At 36.4% G+C, this 15,006-nt stretch overlaps 1 protein-coding gene across 1 annotated transcript in view; it reads left to right on the top strand.

The window, feature by feature from the left end:
• LOC127857709 (phosphoacetylglucosamine mutase-like) overlaps window positions 1-15,006 on the top strand; it is a 70,254-nt gene that overhangs the window by 18,164 nt on the left and 37,084 nt on the right. Inside the window, exons 2-3 of the mRNA XM_052394344.1 lie at window positions 12,229-12,299; window positions 14,516-14,645. Coding sequence (XP_052250304.1) covers window positions 12,229-12,299; window positions 14,516-14,645 — 201 coding nt within the window. The remainder of the gene's footprint in view (window positions 1-12,228; window positions 12,300-14,515; window positions 14,646-15,006) is intronic.

Genomic DNA, 15,006 nt, shown 5'->3' with positions numbered 1-15,006 from the left:
CGACTTTGTCCGCAATTTACAGGCCGACTACGACCCTGCCATAAAATATTTTGATATGGTTAGAATCTGTAGAGGATCTTCTTTACAACGGTACCATTATAATTAATATCGGACGAATAATAATGAAGTTATAACCATTTATATCGGTTCCGGGTTTTCTTCTCGGCATTTGCGTGTGTAAAAAAAAACGTTAAAACAGGCCGACTTTGTCCGCGATTTGCAGGCCGACTACGACCCTGCCATAAAATATTTTGATATGGTTAGAATCTGTAGAGGATCTTCTTTACAACGGTACCATTATAATTAATATCGGACGAATAATAATGAAGTTATAACCATTTATATCGGTTCCGGGTTTTCTTTTCGGCATTTGCGTGTGTAAAAAAAAACGTTAAAACAGGCCGACTTTGTCCGCGATTTGCAGGCCGACTACGACCCTGCCATAAAATATTTTGATATGGTTAGAATCTGTAGAGGATCTTCTTTACAACGGTACCATTATAATTAATATCGGACGAATAATAATGAAGTTATTACCATTTATATCGGTTCCGGGTTTTCTTTTCGGCATTTGCGTGTGTAAAAAAAACCGTTAAAACAGGCCGACTTTGTCCGCGATTTACAGGCCGACTACGACCCTGCCATAAAATATTTTGATATGGTTAGAATCTGTAGAGGATCTTCTTTACAACGGTACCATTATAATTAATATCGGACGAATAATAATGAAGTTATAACCATTTATATCGGTTCCGGGTTTTACCATAAAGATTTCCGGATAGTTCCGGGTTTTATACCTGCCCGATTTTCAGTTGCAAGATACGCCTCAAATTCTGCGAGTTTATTACTCAAAGTGTCAACATTAGAAAAACAAACCTTCAATCCATGATGAAAGTTCATGAAATTGTTTGTTTGTGGATTCAATATATCTGACTGAACAGTCTTTAAACTTTTAACAGGGTAACATTTGGAACTGTTAACAATAACATTTAACTTATTTACAGGAACTTGAATATCTAATCATTTTTGATGGTTCCCCGCATCAGGTACTGCATCCGGAGGGACAACTCTCGTCTGCTCCACAATTTTATCCTGACGGATAACCCACATTTGTCCCGGGTACTCTTCTTTTCTCCTCCAAAAGTTTCCTTAAATTTGCGTTGTGTTCCCTCTGTTTCTGAGTAAGGTCTCTCCCGATACCAACCTTCGATAGCTTACCCATCCCTTTTAGTTTAAAAGCATTCCTAAGGATCTCACCTCTCTTTTCTCTGTTTTCAATTCTCACCCTTATTGGACGTATTTTGGAGCCATTTTCTGTGACTCGGCCCAATCTGGTTATGTTAGCCAATTGTGAACGTTCCAACTCAATGCTCAAACTTTCCAACACTTCACCAATCAAAATGGCATCACTCTCCTTTGATTTACCCTTAACCTCTTCCACATTAAAGAAAATCATATTGCTTACCCTTGATTCCTCTTCCTGCTTGTCCATTATCATTTCACTAACCTTCTCACTAATCATAGCTGGCATGCCATTTTTTATCTCCGAAACATCCTTCATAAGATCATGAAACTCTGATGACTGGGTGTCCATTTTGTTATTAAACTCCTTCATACCATTGTTCAACTTCTTTAGCTCATCCTCAAGTTGGTCTTGTCTTTTAGAGACTAAGGTGAGCATTTTAAACAACTTAAGTGAAGCACCCCTACAACCCTTGCAGTACCACTGTATGCTATCGTCAGACTTGACCAGAAATTTGTAATCCTCTAATGTGACACGCTGGCAGTTAATATGAAACCATTTTTCACAGACACAACACACTAAAGCTTTATCCTCAGATCCCACGTCTTTCTTACACTCTCACAAATGTTGAGGTTTGATTTCCGCGGGGCATTTTTGTGATCTCACAAGGCTCCACAAAAAAAGTCAAAATACGCCTAGCACACAAAAAATATATTCCTTAAAACAATCAAAAATGATAATCCACTTATTTAAGCACAACACTGACACATTTTAATTATGATTGCACCGCGATGTTAATGGATAATTTTGAAAAACATTTTAAATTATTTCGCTCTCATAAAAAGTTTCTACTTTCACCGCATTTGTTCATACGGACGATGGTTCCTATGTTAAATTGGACACTGGACACTTATGTTGCCCACACGGACAATCGTTCCTTCATAATTGTATAGCTCTGACATTGGTTTCTACATTTCATAGATAGCCTTGACATTTGTTTCAACATTATCCTCTAGCCTAGAGTCTATGGACAAAACAAGAGGTTAAGAAAAAAAAGTAACAGAATTTCTGAACAAATGCAAACAATCCAACAAGAAAACAATAACAATCAAATGATTATTTTTTTCCTGTGAAATCCAAGTCAAATGTGTTTATTTATTAAAACATACGATGCTGTCGGGTAATCTTGCGCAGTTAAGGGTCAATTGGTTTAAAAACATTTTCTTTTATAAATTGACAACATAATATCTAAATTTATTATGGAAATAATAAATTGATGTGCTTATTAACACAAAAATATCTGATTAATTCAGTGAAGAACTGTCCGATTTGATTTCAAAACAAACATGACTCACATCATTTTCAAATTATCACAGTGACCGGTAATCTTGCGCACTTTCTGTAATGACCTCGTTTAGGCAAAATTGTAGACATATGGTGTCCAATTATAAACAAAAAACATTCCAGAAAAATATTTTTAAAATCAGTTTGTAAAACCATTGAAATTAAACGTGGATTTCTAGTGCAGTTTTTGTTCACTACAAATCAACAAATAATATAGTCACTAGTAATAATGTACAATTAATAAAAAAAGTACCGGTATGCATGAAAAAAAATGTTTATGCATAACGGGTTTGATTTTATCACGATCATGCTTCCATAGTTTACAGAAAATATCAAAACTAGGCCATTGCGCATGCGGAGATCATACCAAATTGGTTTGACAGAATGGCGGGAAATAATGACTACGGGAAATAATGGACTATGTCGGTCTGATGCGATATATTTTCATGGCCAAAATTACCACAACTGATCGGATATTGTGCAATGGAATGCTAAATTACACGTTGGATTTATGAATTCTTATTTTAAAGTATAAAAACGCTAAAGACTGCAGGGAATTTGTGATTCATTTCGAATTTTTCGTAAGTGGGCCAGTGTTTACGATGTATAGGGATGACGCAACCGTCGTTTTAATGTAATGATCGAATTTTAGTTTGCATGGAATACGTACCTTTTAAATCCGTTAATTATTAAAAATGTGAAATTCTATCTTGCATCACTAACGAAAACCATTTGTCGTCTGCGAGATTCGCAAATGCGAAGTGCGCAAGATTACCGGACGCGCAAGATTACCGGACTTAACTGTACTTCAATACACACTGCAATACCATTCACTACTTGCATGATTAAATGGACCGTCAACCGCAAATGACAAAAAAAGAAAATTTGTTAATACCGTATTTTTTTGCAATTATTAGCTTATATTGATTGAAATATCACGATTGGTATATTACATTACTTGAAATTTTCATATTTTTAGTATATTTGCAGTCCTTCCCAAAATAATAATTTATTGCCGGCCATGAGGTCCTATAATCATGCAGCCATTTCCGGCCCCAGGGCCCTCAATCCATTTTAGGGAAAGCGGGTCGCTACCCATAGCAGGGGGAATTTTCGCGGCGTTTCCCTTTTTGGGTGATTTTTAACTAACTCTCTTATTATTACATTTGTACATGTTTGCACTATATTCATTGCTTATTTCATAATTTAGTATGTTTGACAAGATTAAATTAAAATAGAATTGAGATATAGTAATCATGAGACATCTATCTTTAAAAAAAAAAAAAAAAAAAAAAATTTTTTTTTGGGGGGGGGGAATTTTTCCCCCAAAAAGGGGAAAAAAGTATACTTTCCAGGGGGGGAATGCGGCTGTATTTCGGCCGTGGATTTGACAGATTGAGGGCCCTGGGCCCAGACTGATAATTTCATCAAAAGGAATGACAACAAAAACAAAGATGAGATTTTTAACAATATGTTAATATTACCATATTAATATACAAATAATGCATTTATTAGTTATCAGGGCCCTCACACTACTTTGGGGGAAGGGGTCCGCAGCCCTTAGGAGGGGGAATTTTCGTGGCGTAACCCTTTTTGGGGGATTTTTTTACTTACTCTCTCATTATTTCATTGTACATTTTTGCACTATATTCATTGCATTTTTCATAATTTAGTATGTTTGAAAAGATTAAAATGAAATAGAATTGAGATATAATAATCATGAGACACATATTTCTATTAAAAAAAAAAAAAAAAAAAAAAATTTTTATTTTTTTTTTTTAGGGGGAATTTTTCCCCCCAAAAGGGGAAAAAAGTATACTTTTCAGGTGGGGGACTGCCGCCGAAATTCGGCGGCAGATTGTATAGATTGAGAGCCCTGGTTATGCATTGCCAAGACTGCTTTAGCATGTGTCTCTTCATCCCCAATGTCTGAATGCTTGTCTGAAGACACATCCTCTGACTTATCTTCTTCTTTTGTTGGATAACCATCAGACATAGCCTTGGATGGATGCTTATAATTATTTAGTCAATGACGACCATCACCCCGTATCATGAGCCTAAAATACAAATCATTTTGCTAAGCTGTTGTAGGCTAGCATACCTTATACTAGTAATATTATACCAGTCTTAAAGTAAATCCAAATGCTTTTGAGAAAATATCGGATGAATTTTTTAAATTAAGGGATAAAACTTTGTTGGTCCTGTATGTAGGTTTGAGTTTGTTACTTAACATCCTCATTCAATATTCAATTTTACATAAAACCATCGAATCTTACCAGCCACTTGTATACAGCTGCTGACGGGTCATTAGCTGTAACATCTGCAGTGCTGAGCTTGATCATCATGAGAGAGTTTGGTTTGGCTCCTTCACCAAATTTTAATGGAAACATTTGAAGCTATTTAAAAATATAATGAAAACGAAATCACCAGTTATATATCTGGATACTCTGTTTTCCTTCGAACCCCATTATAGATATTGACAGATCGCTTCGAACTCCCGTGTAGCTGTTGACAGATCGCGGGAAGATCACAATTACCTGTGATAATACCCGGCTTGCTTACAAATTAATTGGACATAACGAGAACCAAATTCAAATGGTATCGATTGTCTGCCTTTGCGAATGTTCTCGTATAGTGATGACCTAGTGTGTAATTTGCATTGGCGACTCAGCAATAATCATCGGATACTGTATATGCACTTACGTCATACAAGAAATGCAACCAATGAAAAAATGTTCTACATGATTGGAGTATTCATGTAGACTCGGTAAATTCCGTCTTTTGCCTTGAAACTTTTCTGACAATAGCTCATGGAATTCCAAAATTTGCCATAATTTTATTACCGGACACAAGGTCCGGCAATATAAGAATAATTTCCGGATTTTCCAAATTACTATCGGAAAAATCCGAGGACCAACGGTATTTCGGAAAGACTGTATTCGGTAATACATTTTACTGGGTACAGGTACCAGGTAACTACCAATTAACTATAAATAATGCAAGTAGATCAGGCTTTTTTCTGTCTTTTTTGGGAAAAATTACCTAGCAAAATTGGGATTTTTCGAGTCGCGAAATCTTCCAAATTGGGAAGAATTTTCATCGACAAAAGCATTATTTGGGAAATTATTATTTTTATTTTTTCTTATTAAATCTAATGTTTTCATACTCAATGCCCCAGATAATTATGTGGGAAATAGGGTTTTCACCCATCGATTTTGAAAAATAGGGTAATCTCATTTTTAAAATAGGGTGAAATGATTTATAAAAATGCATACCTTAAAATCATTGCTGCTTTACTTTTGTTGAAGCTGCACACTGTCTTGTATTGATTCAATAAAACAGTAAACTATTATAATTAACTTTAATAAACTGAAGTTTCATAACATCTTTAATCCTTGAAACTGTCCTTAATATAAACTTTTAACTTAAAAAAAAAATCGATCACACGAATTATTCTGCACTTATTGGCTCTTGCTTTCTTGGTTCGAAAAAGTTTGCAATCGACTGATATTTTGGCGCAACAATCGCAATCGTCTTTCAACCACTCTTAAACATTTTGATTTCGCATCCTAATAGAAACTGAAAGTACAGAGGCTTTACAAATACATGCACAATGAGCGACGAATTATGTCAGATTGAAAACGCATGTATGTCTTCGTCAATTATTTGGTCAGACGCTTTATTTAACTGTGATATCGAGTCCGCAGAGCGTTGTAATAATTTTGACCGCTCCCTTATCCGTGCGCTTGCTGAATAAAAGCGTTGCCGTGTTATGATAATAATTCCAAAGTTAAGAGAAAATTCCGAAAACGAGCAAAGCATTTTTCGATTGAAGCTATTGCATTGTACGCATCAAATTTGACGAATTTGCATAAAAGTAAAAATGGTTGCGTTTTCATTTTTCAATACGCATGACATTGTATTTCTTTGCGTTTTAAAACATTTTAATAGGGTGAAAGACGCAGATACGCAGCTTATCTGGGGCACTGCATACATAGGTATTGCCAAGAAAGTATTAAACTGTTTTTTACCATGCAACAGTCATTGTCCACTGCTAACGTAAGTATGTGTATGATAAAAAACAACAACAGATTTTGTTATGCTTGAAGTTCGCATAAAATACATAGCTCGATCTGTCATTAAGGATTTTTTATGAATATTCATAGTCAAAGGACCCGCATTCAACATAATTTTATTCAAAATTCAAGTTGCCAAATGTCTGAATGCAACCATTTTTGAAACATAAAAGTAAAGCTGAACATCATAAATGTACAGTATTGAAATGTTAAGAAGCTACAAAGGGTAGTGACTCTGAATCTGGCAGTGGCAAATGTTCATCCCTTGCTTGCTCAGAAACCCCTTTGGACATACGTACCCATAAAAGCTCAGAGCATTCAAGAAGAATTAGATTCTGGGTTAACCGTAGACTGACTGAAGGTAAATTTTCCCCACAAAACATTCAGTTTTTGTGTGCCTTTCAAGTCAATTTATCGTATTTTACTTCGATAGTACTTCGAATTATGCGACATTTTTTTACACTGGGTCCGATTTCCGTGATGTTTTACCCAAATTTATTCTTTCGAACCACAGAAACGTTGAAAGTGAAACTAGTCCAAATTTATTTACCACAGATCATTGATATCGGTTCTCAACCAATTTACAATAATTAATGCGTACACATGGTTATCGCTTGTTGTATACATACCTGATAATTCTGAATAATCCAGCACTTCAATATTTAAAAGCTGACCGAAAATGACTGTAAATGTGTCTTAAGAAATGCATAGACACAAGCGACCGCCATTTTGTCTGAAGTGTCAAGATTGCAAAATTGCATTATGGAACACTGGATACGATGACGTTCTACGCGGAATTTCTATTGCACCATTGCTAAAACACGGCACCGATTATTTAAAACACGGTACCTACCGGGAAACGCATTTTTCTGCTTCGATTATTTCGGTCGTAAATTGGGATTTTTTTTTTATTATTGAGAAAAAACACCCATATTTGGCATTGGGAATGGGTCAGACTATCAGACCCATGAGATAGGCAGAAAAAGGCCTGTAGATTGATCATCAGCGTTACGTGGTAAACCCAGGAATGCAAACGCTTTTTTTTTTCCCGAATTAGCAAAATAAATATCTGGATTTGCCTGTTCTTGAGATTGTCGGGCAAAAATTAAAATTGTTTTGGGCAAAGCTAGCAAAAAAGTAAGGAATGGTTGTTTATATCGAAGCAGAAATGTGTGTAAAAAATCTTGAAGTAATAATATCGTTTTTTACGCCTTTTTATTCTTACCTGTGCCTGACAAGTGCCGTCCCAGATTTTAAACGCGTTAAACCGTAGACTGTTGTGCAATACATCACGGTGTTATTGACTGGAAACTTGGAAACGCAGTCTGCATCAACAACCAGTCAGGACCGGGCATCAAGACAAAGGAAAGTGTCTGTTGCACTGGTGTTGGACGCGTGGCCAAGTCACTTTAACACTATCAATTTGTCATAAAACAACATTTTTTATCATATTGACCACAAAAAAAATATTTATTTTTTTTCTGATATGTTATAAATAACATTTAAAAAAAATAATATTTTTTTTTGGTCAATATGATAATAAATGTTGTTTTATGACTAATTGATAGTGTTAAGTGACTTGGCCCGCGCCCAACACCTGTGGTCTGGTGTGAAAACAAAACAACAAACTAACTGTACATCTTATTGGCTTAAATAAGCAATAAAATCTGTTTTAAGACTGCTGCCGATTTAAAACAATTTGAGTAAAAGCAGTTAGCGAATTATAAACCCATTTAAGAATTCATGAAAACATTTACAGTTGACTTGTTTGTAATTAATTCCGCCATAATTTGTTAAAATGCTTTACATAATACTGCATCAAATTGCAAAATTTCCACGTGGATTACATCTGGTACCAAGTCACGATTTTATCGTTGAGCTGTACATCGTAGGAACAAATTAGTGTGTTATGGCCCTATTCCACTACGAAAACAAGCCCATGATTCGCTACGTTTATCACATTTATTGAATCGGGAAGACTGGTGACAGTCTACGATTTAGTTACGACACTGGAACGATTGAATTATGAGGAATCGTGGGGTTGGGTTGAAGTCTCGCGAATAGGGTTGCGACTTCATTACAATGTGTAAGAATCTACTGCGACTGTACTACAAACGATGCAGATCGGTCACGACTTAGCTAGGACTTCACCGAATGTACCCGTGAATTAGGCGCCAATATCTATTGATATGGATCATCCTTTACAATGAAACCTACATTCTTCTGTGTACTTGTGTAAGAAGGCCTCCGTTCCTTTTTTGGCGCTAAATCAAAATATGAAAGTTCGACGAAAATCAGCTGTAGTATTTGCACTAGAGCTTGAACATCGACAATTACTTATCTTCCCACTGCCCTTGATTTTTCTTGCCATTTTTTATTATAAACAAATTACCTGTTATTCATACAAAGCCCTTACAACTAAATGACCGAAAAAAACGAAAAGCTCTGTTTATAAACCACACCCATTCTCCGAAAATCGTAACTGTTTTGTAACTAAATCGCAATAATCTTAGCGATCTCGCAACTCACTCGTGATGAACTCGTGAGAGTCTTGACAAAGTCGTAGCTAATTCATAGACAGATCACAAGATCACCAATTTTCCCGATTGAGTCACGAATTACCTACAATTCCATTACGACGCCCAAGAACGCACTACGACGCTGTTACCAGTCAACTGCGATTAAATTCAGTCGTGGAGGTCTTGGTTAAATTTTAAGCACGTTTAAAATCTGGCCACGATTTTTCGGCAGCTCACAAGTTGCAGGAATCACTTACGACTGGCCTATGACTAGCTACGAATGAGTTAGGACCTTTGCCGATTTAGCGACAAATGTCCCCGACCTCAAAATATTAGAAATCGGGACAAAACCTGGGGAATCGGGTCGTAGTGGAATACCCCTATTAGCTATAACGAAGCCAACCAACCATCCAAAAACCCACGAAACCCCAGAATTTGCTGACTGATAAATAACATGGTGTATTTCACACCTTACTCATTTACCACCATTCTTATCTTAAGTGCCGCCGCGGCCGGGCTATAATTCGTGAAAATCATAAAGTAAAATCGCATAGTAAATTATTGAAAAGACAATATTGTCTTTAGTTGTTTGCATTAATTATTAATTTATTATTAAATTTGCCAATGACATAAGTTGCACTACATTGTACGTAGACCATGGCAAGGCAAGTGCTCTAATACAGGAATGTATATAAACAAATATAAGTCTCTTGTCTACTTCTAGACTTGCAACAGGCAGTCCAAAATGCTTGGCTAAAACTTTGGCTACAGTTTTTAAAATTTGTCTACAAAAAAAATTATTTGGCGAAAATGTTGGCTACATAAATTTTTGAGCCATGCAGGGGGAGCCCTGTAAGGGTAATGAACTAATTTTTAATTATGATACTGCACCTGTCCAGTGTTTTTTTTAACCTATAGGGGAATGGTGGTGGGGCCCGTCTAAAGGGGAAAAACGCATTGTTTTTTAGGAAATGGGAAAAATTTAACATTTACTTTTTTATATGTAATGATATTTATTATATGAATACACATGTATGTATGAATGTAATATTCACAGCTGAATGTCTCTGTCCTTTTTCTTAAATATATATCAATGATTTTTTTCTACATTTGTTTCAGACAGTTCAGCCTTCATGCACAGTCTCAGTTTTCCTAGCCATTTTGAGTCTAATAGGGATTTTTTAATTCGACAAAAAAAGGCAAATTTGTCCATTTGTTATCTTGTTAATAGAAAATAGAAGTTAACCACATTCTGGGAAACTGGGGATAAAGGGTCGTTCCAGATTAGCCTGTGCAGTTCGCAAATGCCTATCATGGACACCACTTTGAAAGTTTCCCATATATATTTTTTTTCGTATCAAGCAAGTCTCTTCTAGACGAAAATCCAGTGAAGGTGGAAAGTGTTTTGCTTTACAAGCCTGTGCGGACTGCAAATGCTAATCTTGGACAACACTTAGCGCACATGCATTTAGACCCGTTTTGGCACAGTGAGACTCAAGTTTTTTTCAGGAAATCATGGAAAAACCATCAAATTTTAGCAGCTTAGGGCTTCTGTGCACCGAGGCATCTGCATATTTCTGTCACTGAATGTGTATCATCTTAAATCTAATAGAAAATGTATGAATGTAAAAGCTATGACATGCAGGTAATTTTTATGCTCCCCAGTCTATACTGGGAGACATATTGTTTTGACCTGTCTGTTTGTTTGCATCAAACTGTAACATTGGCCATAACTTTTGCAATATTGAAGATAGCAACTTGATATTTGGCATGCATGTGTATCCCATGGAGCTGCACAGTGTGAGTGGTGCAGGGTCAAGGTCATCCTTCAAGGTCAAAGATAAAATATATGGGGAACATTTCACAAATACATCTTGTTAAATTGTATTTCTCATTCCTTACCACATGTTATGTTATGTTCACAGAGGTAAAGCCTTACCTCATGTGATGTTATGTTTACAGAGGTGAAGCCTTACCTCATGTGATGTTATGTTTACAGAGGTGAAGCCTTACCTCATGTGATGTTATGTTTACAGAGGTGAAGCCTTATCTCTTGTAATGTTATGTTTACAGAGGTGAAGCCTTACCTCATGTGATGTTATGTTTACAGAGGTGAAGCCTTACCTCATGTGATGTTATATTTACAGAGGTGAAGCCTTGCCTCATATGATGTTGCTGTTATGTTTACAGAGGTGAAGCCTTACCTCTGCTCATGTGATGTTATGTTTACAGAGGTGAAGCCTTACCTCATGTGATGTTATGTTTACAGAGGTGAAGCCTTACCTCATGTGATGTTATGTTTACAGAGGTGAAGCCTTACCTCATGTGATATTATGTTTACAGAGGTGAAGCCTTACCTCATTTGATGTTATGTTTACAGAGGTGAAGCCTTACCTGTTGTGATGTTATGTTTACAGAGGTGAAGCCTTACCTCATGTGATGTTATGTTTACAGACGTGAAGCCTTACCTCATGTGATGTTATGTTTACAGAGGTGAAGCCTTACCTCATGTGATGTTATGTTTACAGTGGTGAAGCCTTACCTCTTGTGATGTTATGTTTACAGAGGTGAAGCCTTATCTCTTGTGATGTTATGTTTACAGAGGTGAAGCCTTACCTCATGTGATGTTATGTTTACAGAGGTGAATCCTTACCTCATGTGATGTTATGTTTACAGAGATGAAGCCTTACCTCATGTGATGTTATGTTTACAGACGTGAAGCCTCACCTCTTGTGATGTTATGTTTACAGAGGTGAAGCCTTACCTCATGTGATGTTATGTTTACAGAGATGAAGCCTTACCTCATGTGATGTTATGTTTACAGACGTGAAGCCTCACCTCTTGTGATGTTATGTTTACAGAGATGAAGCCTTACCTCATGTGATGTTATGTTTACAGAGATGAAGCCTTACTTCTTGTGATGTTATGTTTACAGAGGTGAAGCCTTAACTGTTGTGATGTTATGTTTACAGAGGTGAAGCCTTACCTCATGTGATGTTATGTTTACAGAGGTGAAGCCTTACCTGTTGTGATGTTATGTTTACAGAGGTGAAGCCTTACCTCATGTGATGTGTAGGATGGGATTGCTGGCTGTTCTGAGATCAAAGCAAAAGAAAGGTCTTTATTTCCTGTTTTTCTGTTATTGGATGTTGTTGAAGGCCACATTCTTCTGAAACTAACTGTGCATTTCAAAAGGGAATCAATCGTTATTAAGTAAAGGACTTTGACATACAGAAAAGTATTTTGTTTATAAAAAATGAATTTAATTATGTTGAAAGTGCTTTTTGCAAGTATAATATACATACTGTATGTTTGTTATGAAAAAGGTTTTTCATTTCTCCATTTGTATTAAGCACTTTTTTAATCAGAAGTTATTTTTCACCATTTTGGGAATGGGGCACGTTCCCTTTGGATTGGGAAAATGTGCGGCGTTTTGACTAAAATTGGGAAATTAGTGTTGTTGTTGTTTTGCTAAAAAATGCTTCAAAATTGAGAAAACAAGTGTTTTCAATATTAAATTTATTAAGGTTGAAGTTACATGTATGGGAGATGAACAAAATATTGAGATCTAACCTTCCATTGGAGATTTTTAGCTCCCAGTTGGGAAAAATATATACTTTTTATGCTCTCCTAAAATTTATTTTGGGGGGAGCATATAGTCATCGCATCGTCTGTCCGTCCATGCACAATTTTTGTCTGGGCTATTTCTCAGAAACAAATGACCGGATTTCAATGAAACTTTATGGGAAGCTTCATTACCAAGAGGAGATGTGCATATTATCAGCGTGTTCTGGTTGGATGATTTTTCACAGAGTTATGGCCCTTTGAAATTTTCCATTTACTGTACATAAAGTGCAATTCTTGTCCGGGCTATTTCTCAGCAACTAGTGACCGGAATTCAATGAAACTTGATGGGAAGCTTCACTACCAAAAGGAGATGTGCATATTATCAGTGGGTTCTGGTCGGATGATTTTTCACAGAGTTGTGGCCCTTTGAAATTTTCCATTAACTGTACAAACATGTATAGTGCAATTCTTGTCCGGGCTATTTCTCAGCAACTAATGACTGGAATTCAATGAAACTTTATGGGAAGCTTCACTACCAAGAGGAGATGTGCATATTTTCAGCCGGTTCTCGTCGGACGATTTTTCACTGAGTTATGGCTCTTTGAAATTTTCCATTTTACATATAGTGCAATTTTTGTCCGGTCTATTTCTCAGCAACTAATGACTATAATTCAATGAAACTTTATGGGAAGCTTCACTACCAAGAGGAGATGTGCATATTTTCAGCCGGTTCTCGTCGGACGATTTTTCACAGAGTTATGGCCCTTTGAAATTTTCCATTTTACATATAGTGCAATTTTTGTCCGGGCCATTTCTCAGCAACTAATGACTGGAATTCAATGAAACCTTATGGGAAGCTTCACTACCAAGAGGAGATGTGCATATTATCAGCCGGTTCTAGTCGGATGATTTGTCACAGAGTTATGGCCCTTTGAAATTTTCCATTGTACATATAGTGCAATTCTTGTCCGGGCTATTTCTCAGTAACTTATGACGGGAATTCAATGAAACTTTATGGGAAGCTTCACTACCAACAGGAGATGTGCATATTATCAGCAGGTTATGGTCGGATGATTTTTCACAGAGTTATGGCCCTTTGAAATTTTCTATAAACTGTACATATAGTGCAATTCTTGTCCGGGCTATTTCTCCCCAACTACTGACTAGAATTCAATGAAGCTTTATTGGAAGCTTTACTACCTTGAGGAGATGCGCATGTTATTTGTGGGTTCTGGTTAGATGATTTATTTAGAGAGTTATGGCCCTTTGAAATTTTTAAAGTTGCTAAACCATCCATCGTATTATTTTGTCCAAAGTTATGCCCCTAAAGACGTTTCCTTTTATCTGAATATATAGTGCAATATTGTGACAAAAAAAGCTTTTTGGGAGCATCACCTGTCTCCGACCGTTTCTTGTTTTCATAGGGAATTGGGCCGATTACCGGACCAGATTTTGAATGAAAAAAATACACTGGCTGTGTTCTTTATTAGCCACCTGGTGTGTCATAACTGCACTTTACCATTTATTACACACACCTGATTGTTTTTGCCAAAATAGAGGAAAAAAACCTTTTGTAATCAAAAATCGCACCTCAAATCCACCTCCATTTTACTGTTGCGTAATTGAATAGCGTTTGTATCAATGTGTAAGACGCACCACATTTTAACTTAAAATTTGAGGGTATAAAAATGTGCGTCAAACATGGTAAAGTATGGTAGACCATATTGTCTACAGGAAGGAATAGGCATGTTTCTCATTTATTGCAGCCAGTATCGGTGTGATGATCACTGCCTCACACAACCCAGAGGAAGACAATGGTGTCAAGTTGGTGGATCCAATGGGAGAGATGCTGGATATCAGCTGGGAGAAACATGCAACACTTCTGGCCAATGTTGAGTGAGTAATTACCATTAGTAGGCATGTCATATAACTGGCCAATGTTGAGTGAGTAATTACCATAAGTATGCATGTCATATTACTGGCCAATGTGTGTATTGAGTAAGCAATAATGATACTGGCCAATCTTAACTAAGTTATTACTTTAGAGTCAAATTCTTTTTTATGTGATTTTAAAACACATATTACTGAGGTATTTCTTAGGCCATTCTCTCTGCATCTGATTTAAGTAGGGCAGTTGTCAGTTACTGACATAAGTGTGCACTTAACCCTTTCCCCCATAAGGAACAAAGTGAAAATGGCTTTTGCAACCAGCATACAACTAGAACAGCCTGCGAGTAACTCGCAGTCTGTTCAGGTT

Source organism: Dreissena polymorpha, chromosome 14, assembly GCF_020536995.1.
Source record: "Dreissena polymorpha isolate Duluth1 chromosome 14, UMN_Dpol_1.0, whole genome shotgun sequence".
NCBI classification, from domain to species: Eukaryota; Metazoa; Mollusca; class Bivalvia; order Myida; family Dreissenidae; genus Dreissena; species Dreissena polymorpha.
The sequence above is the reverse complement of the archived record's forward strand: the minus strand, read 5'-3'. Positions and strand labels throughout refer to the sequence as shown.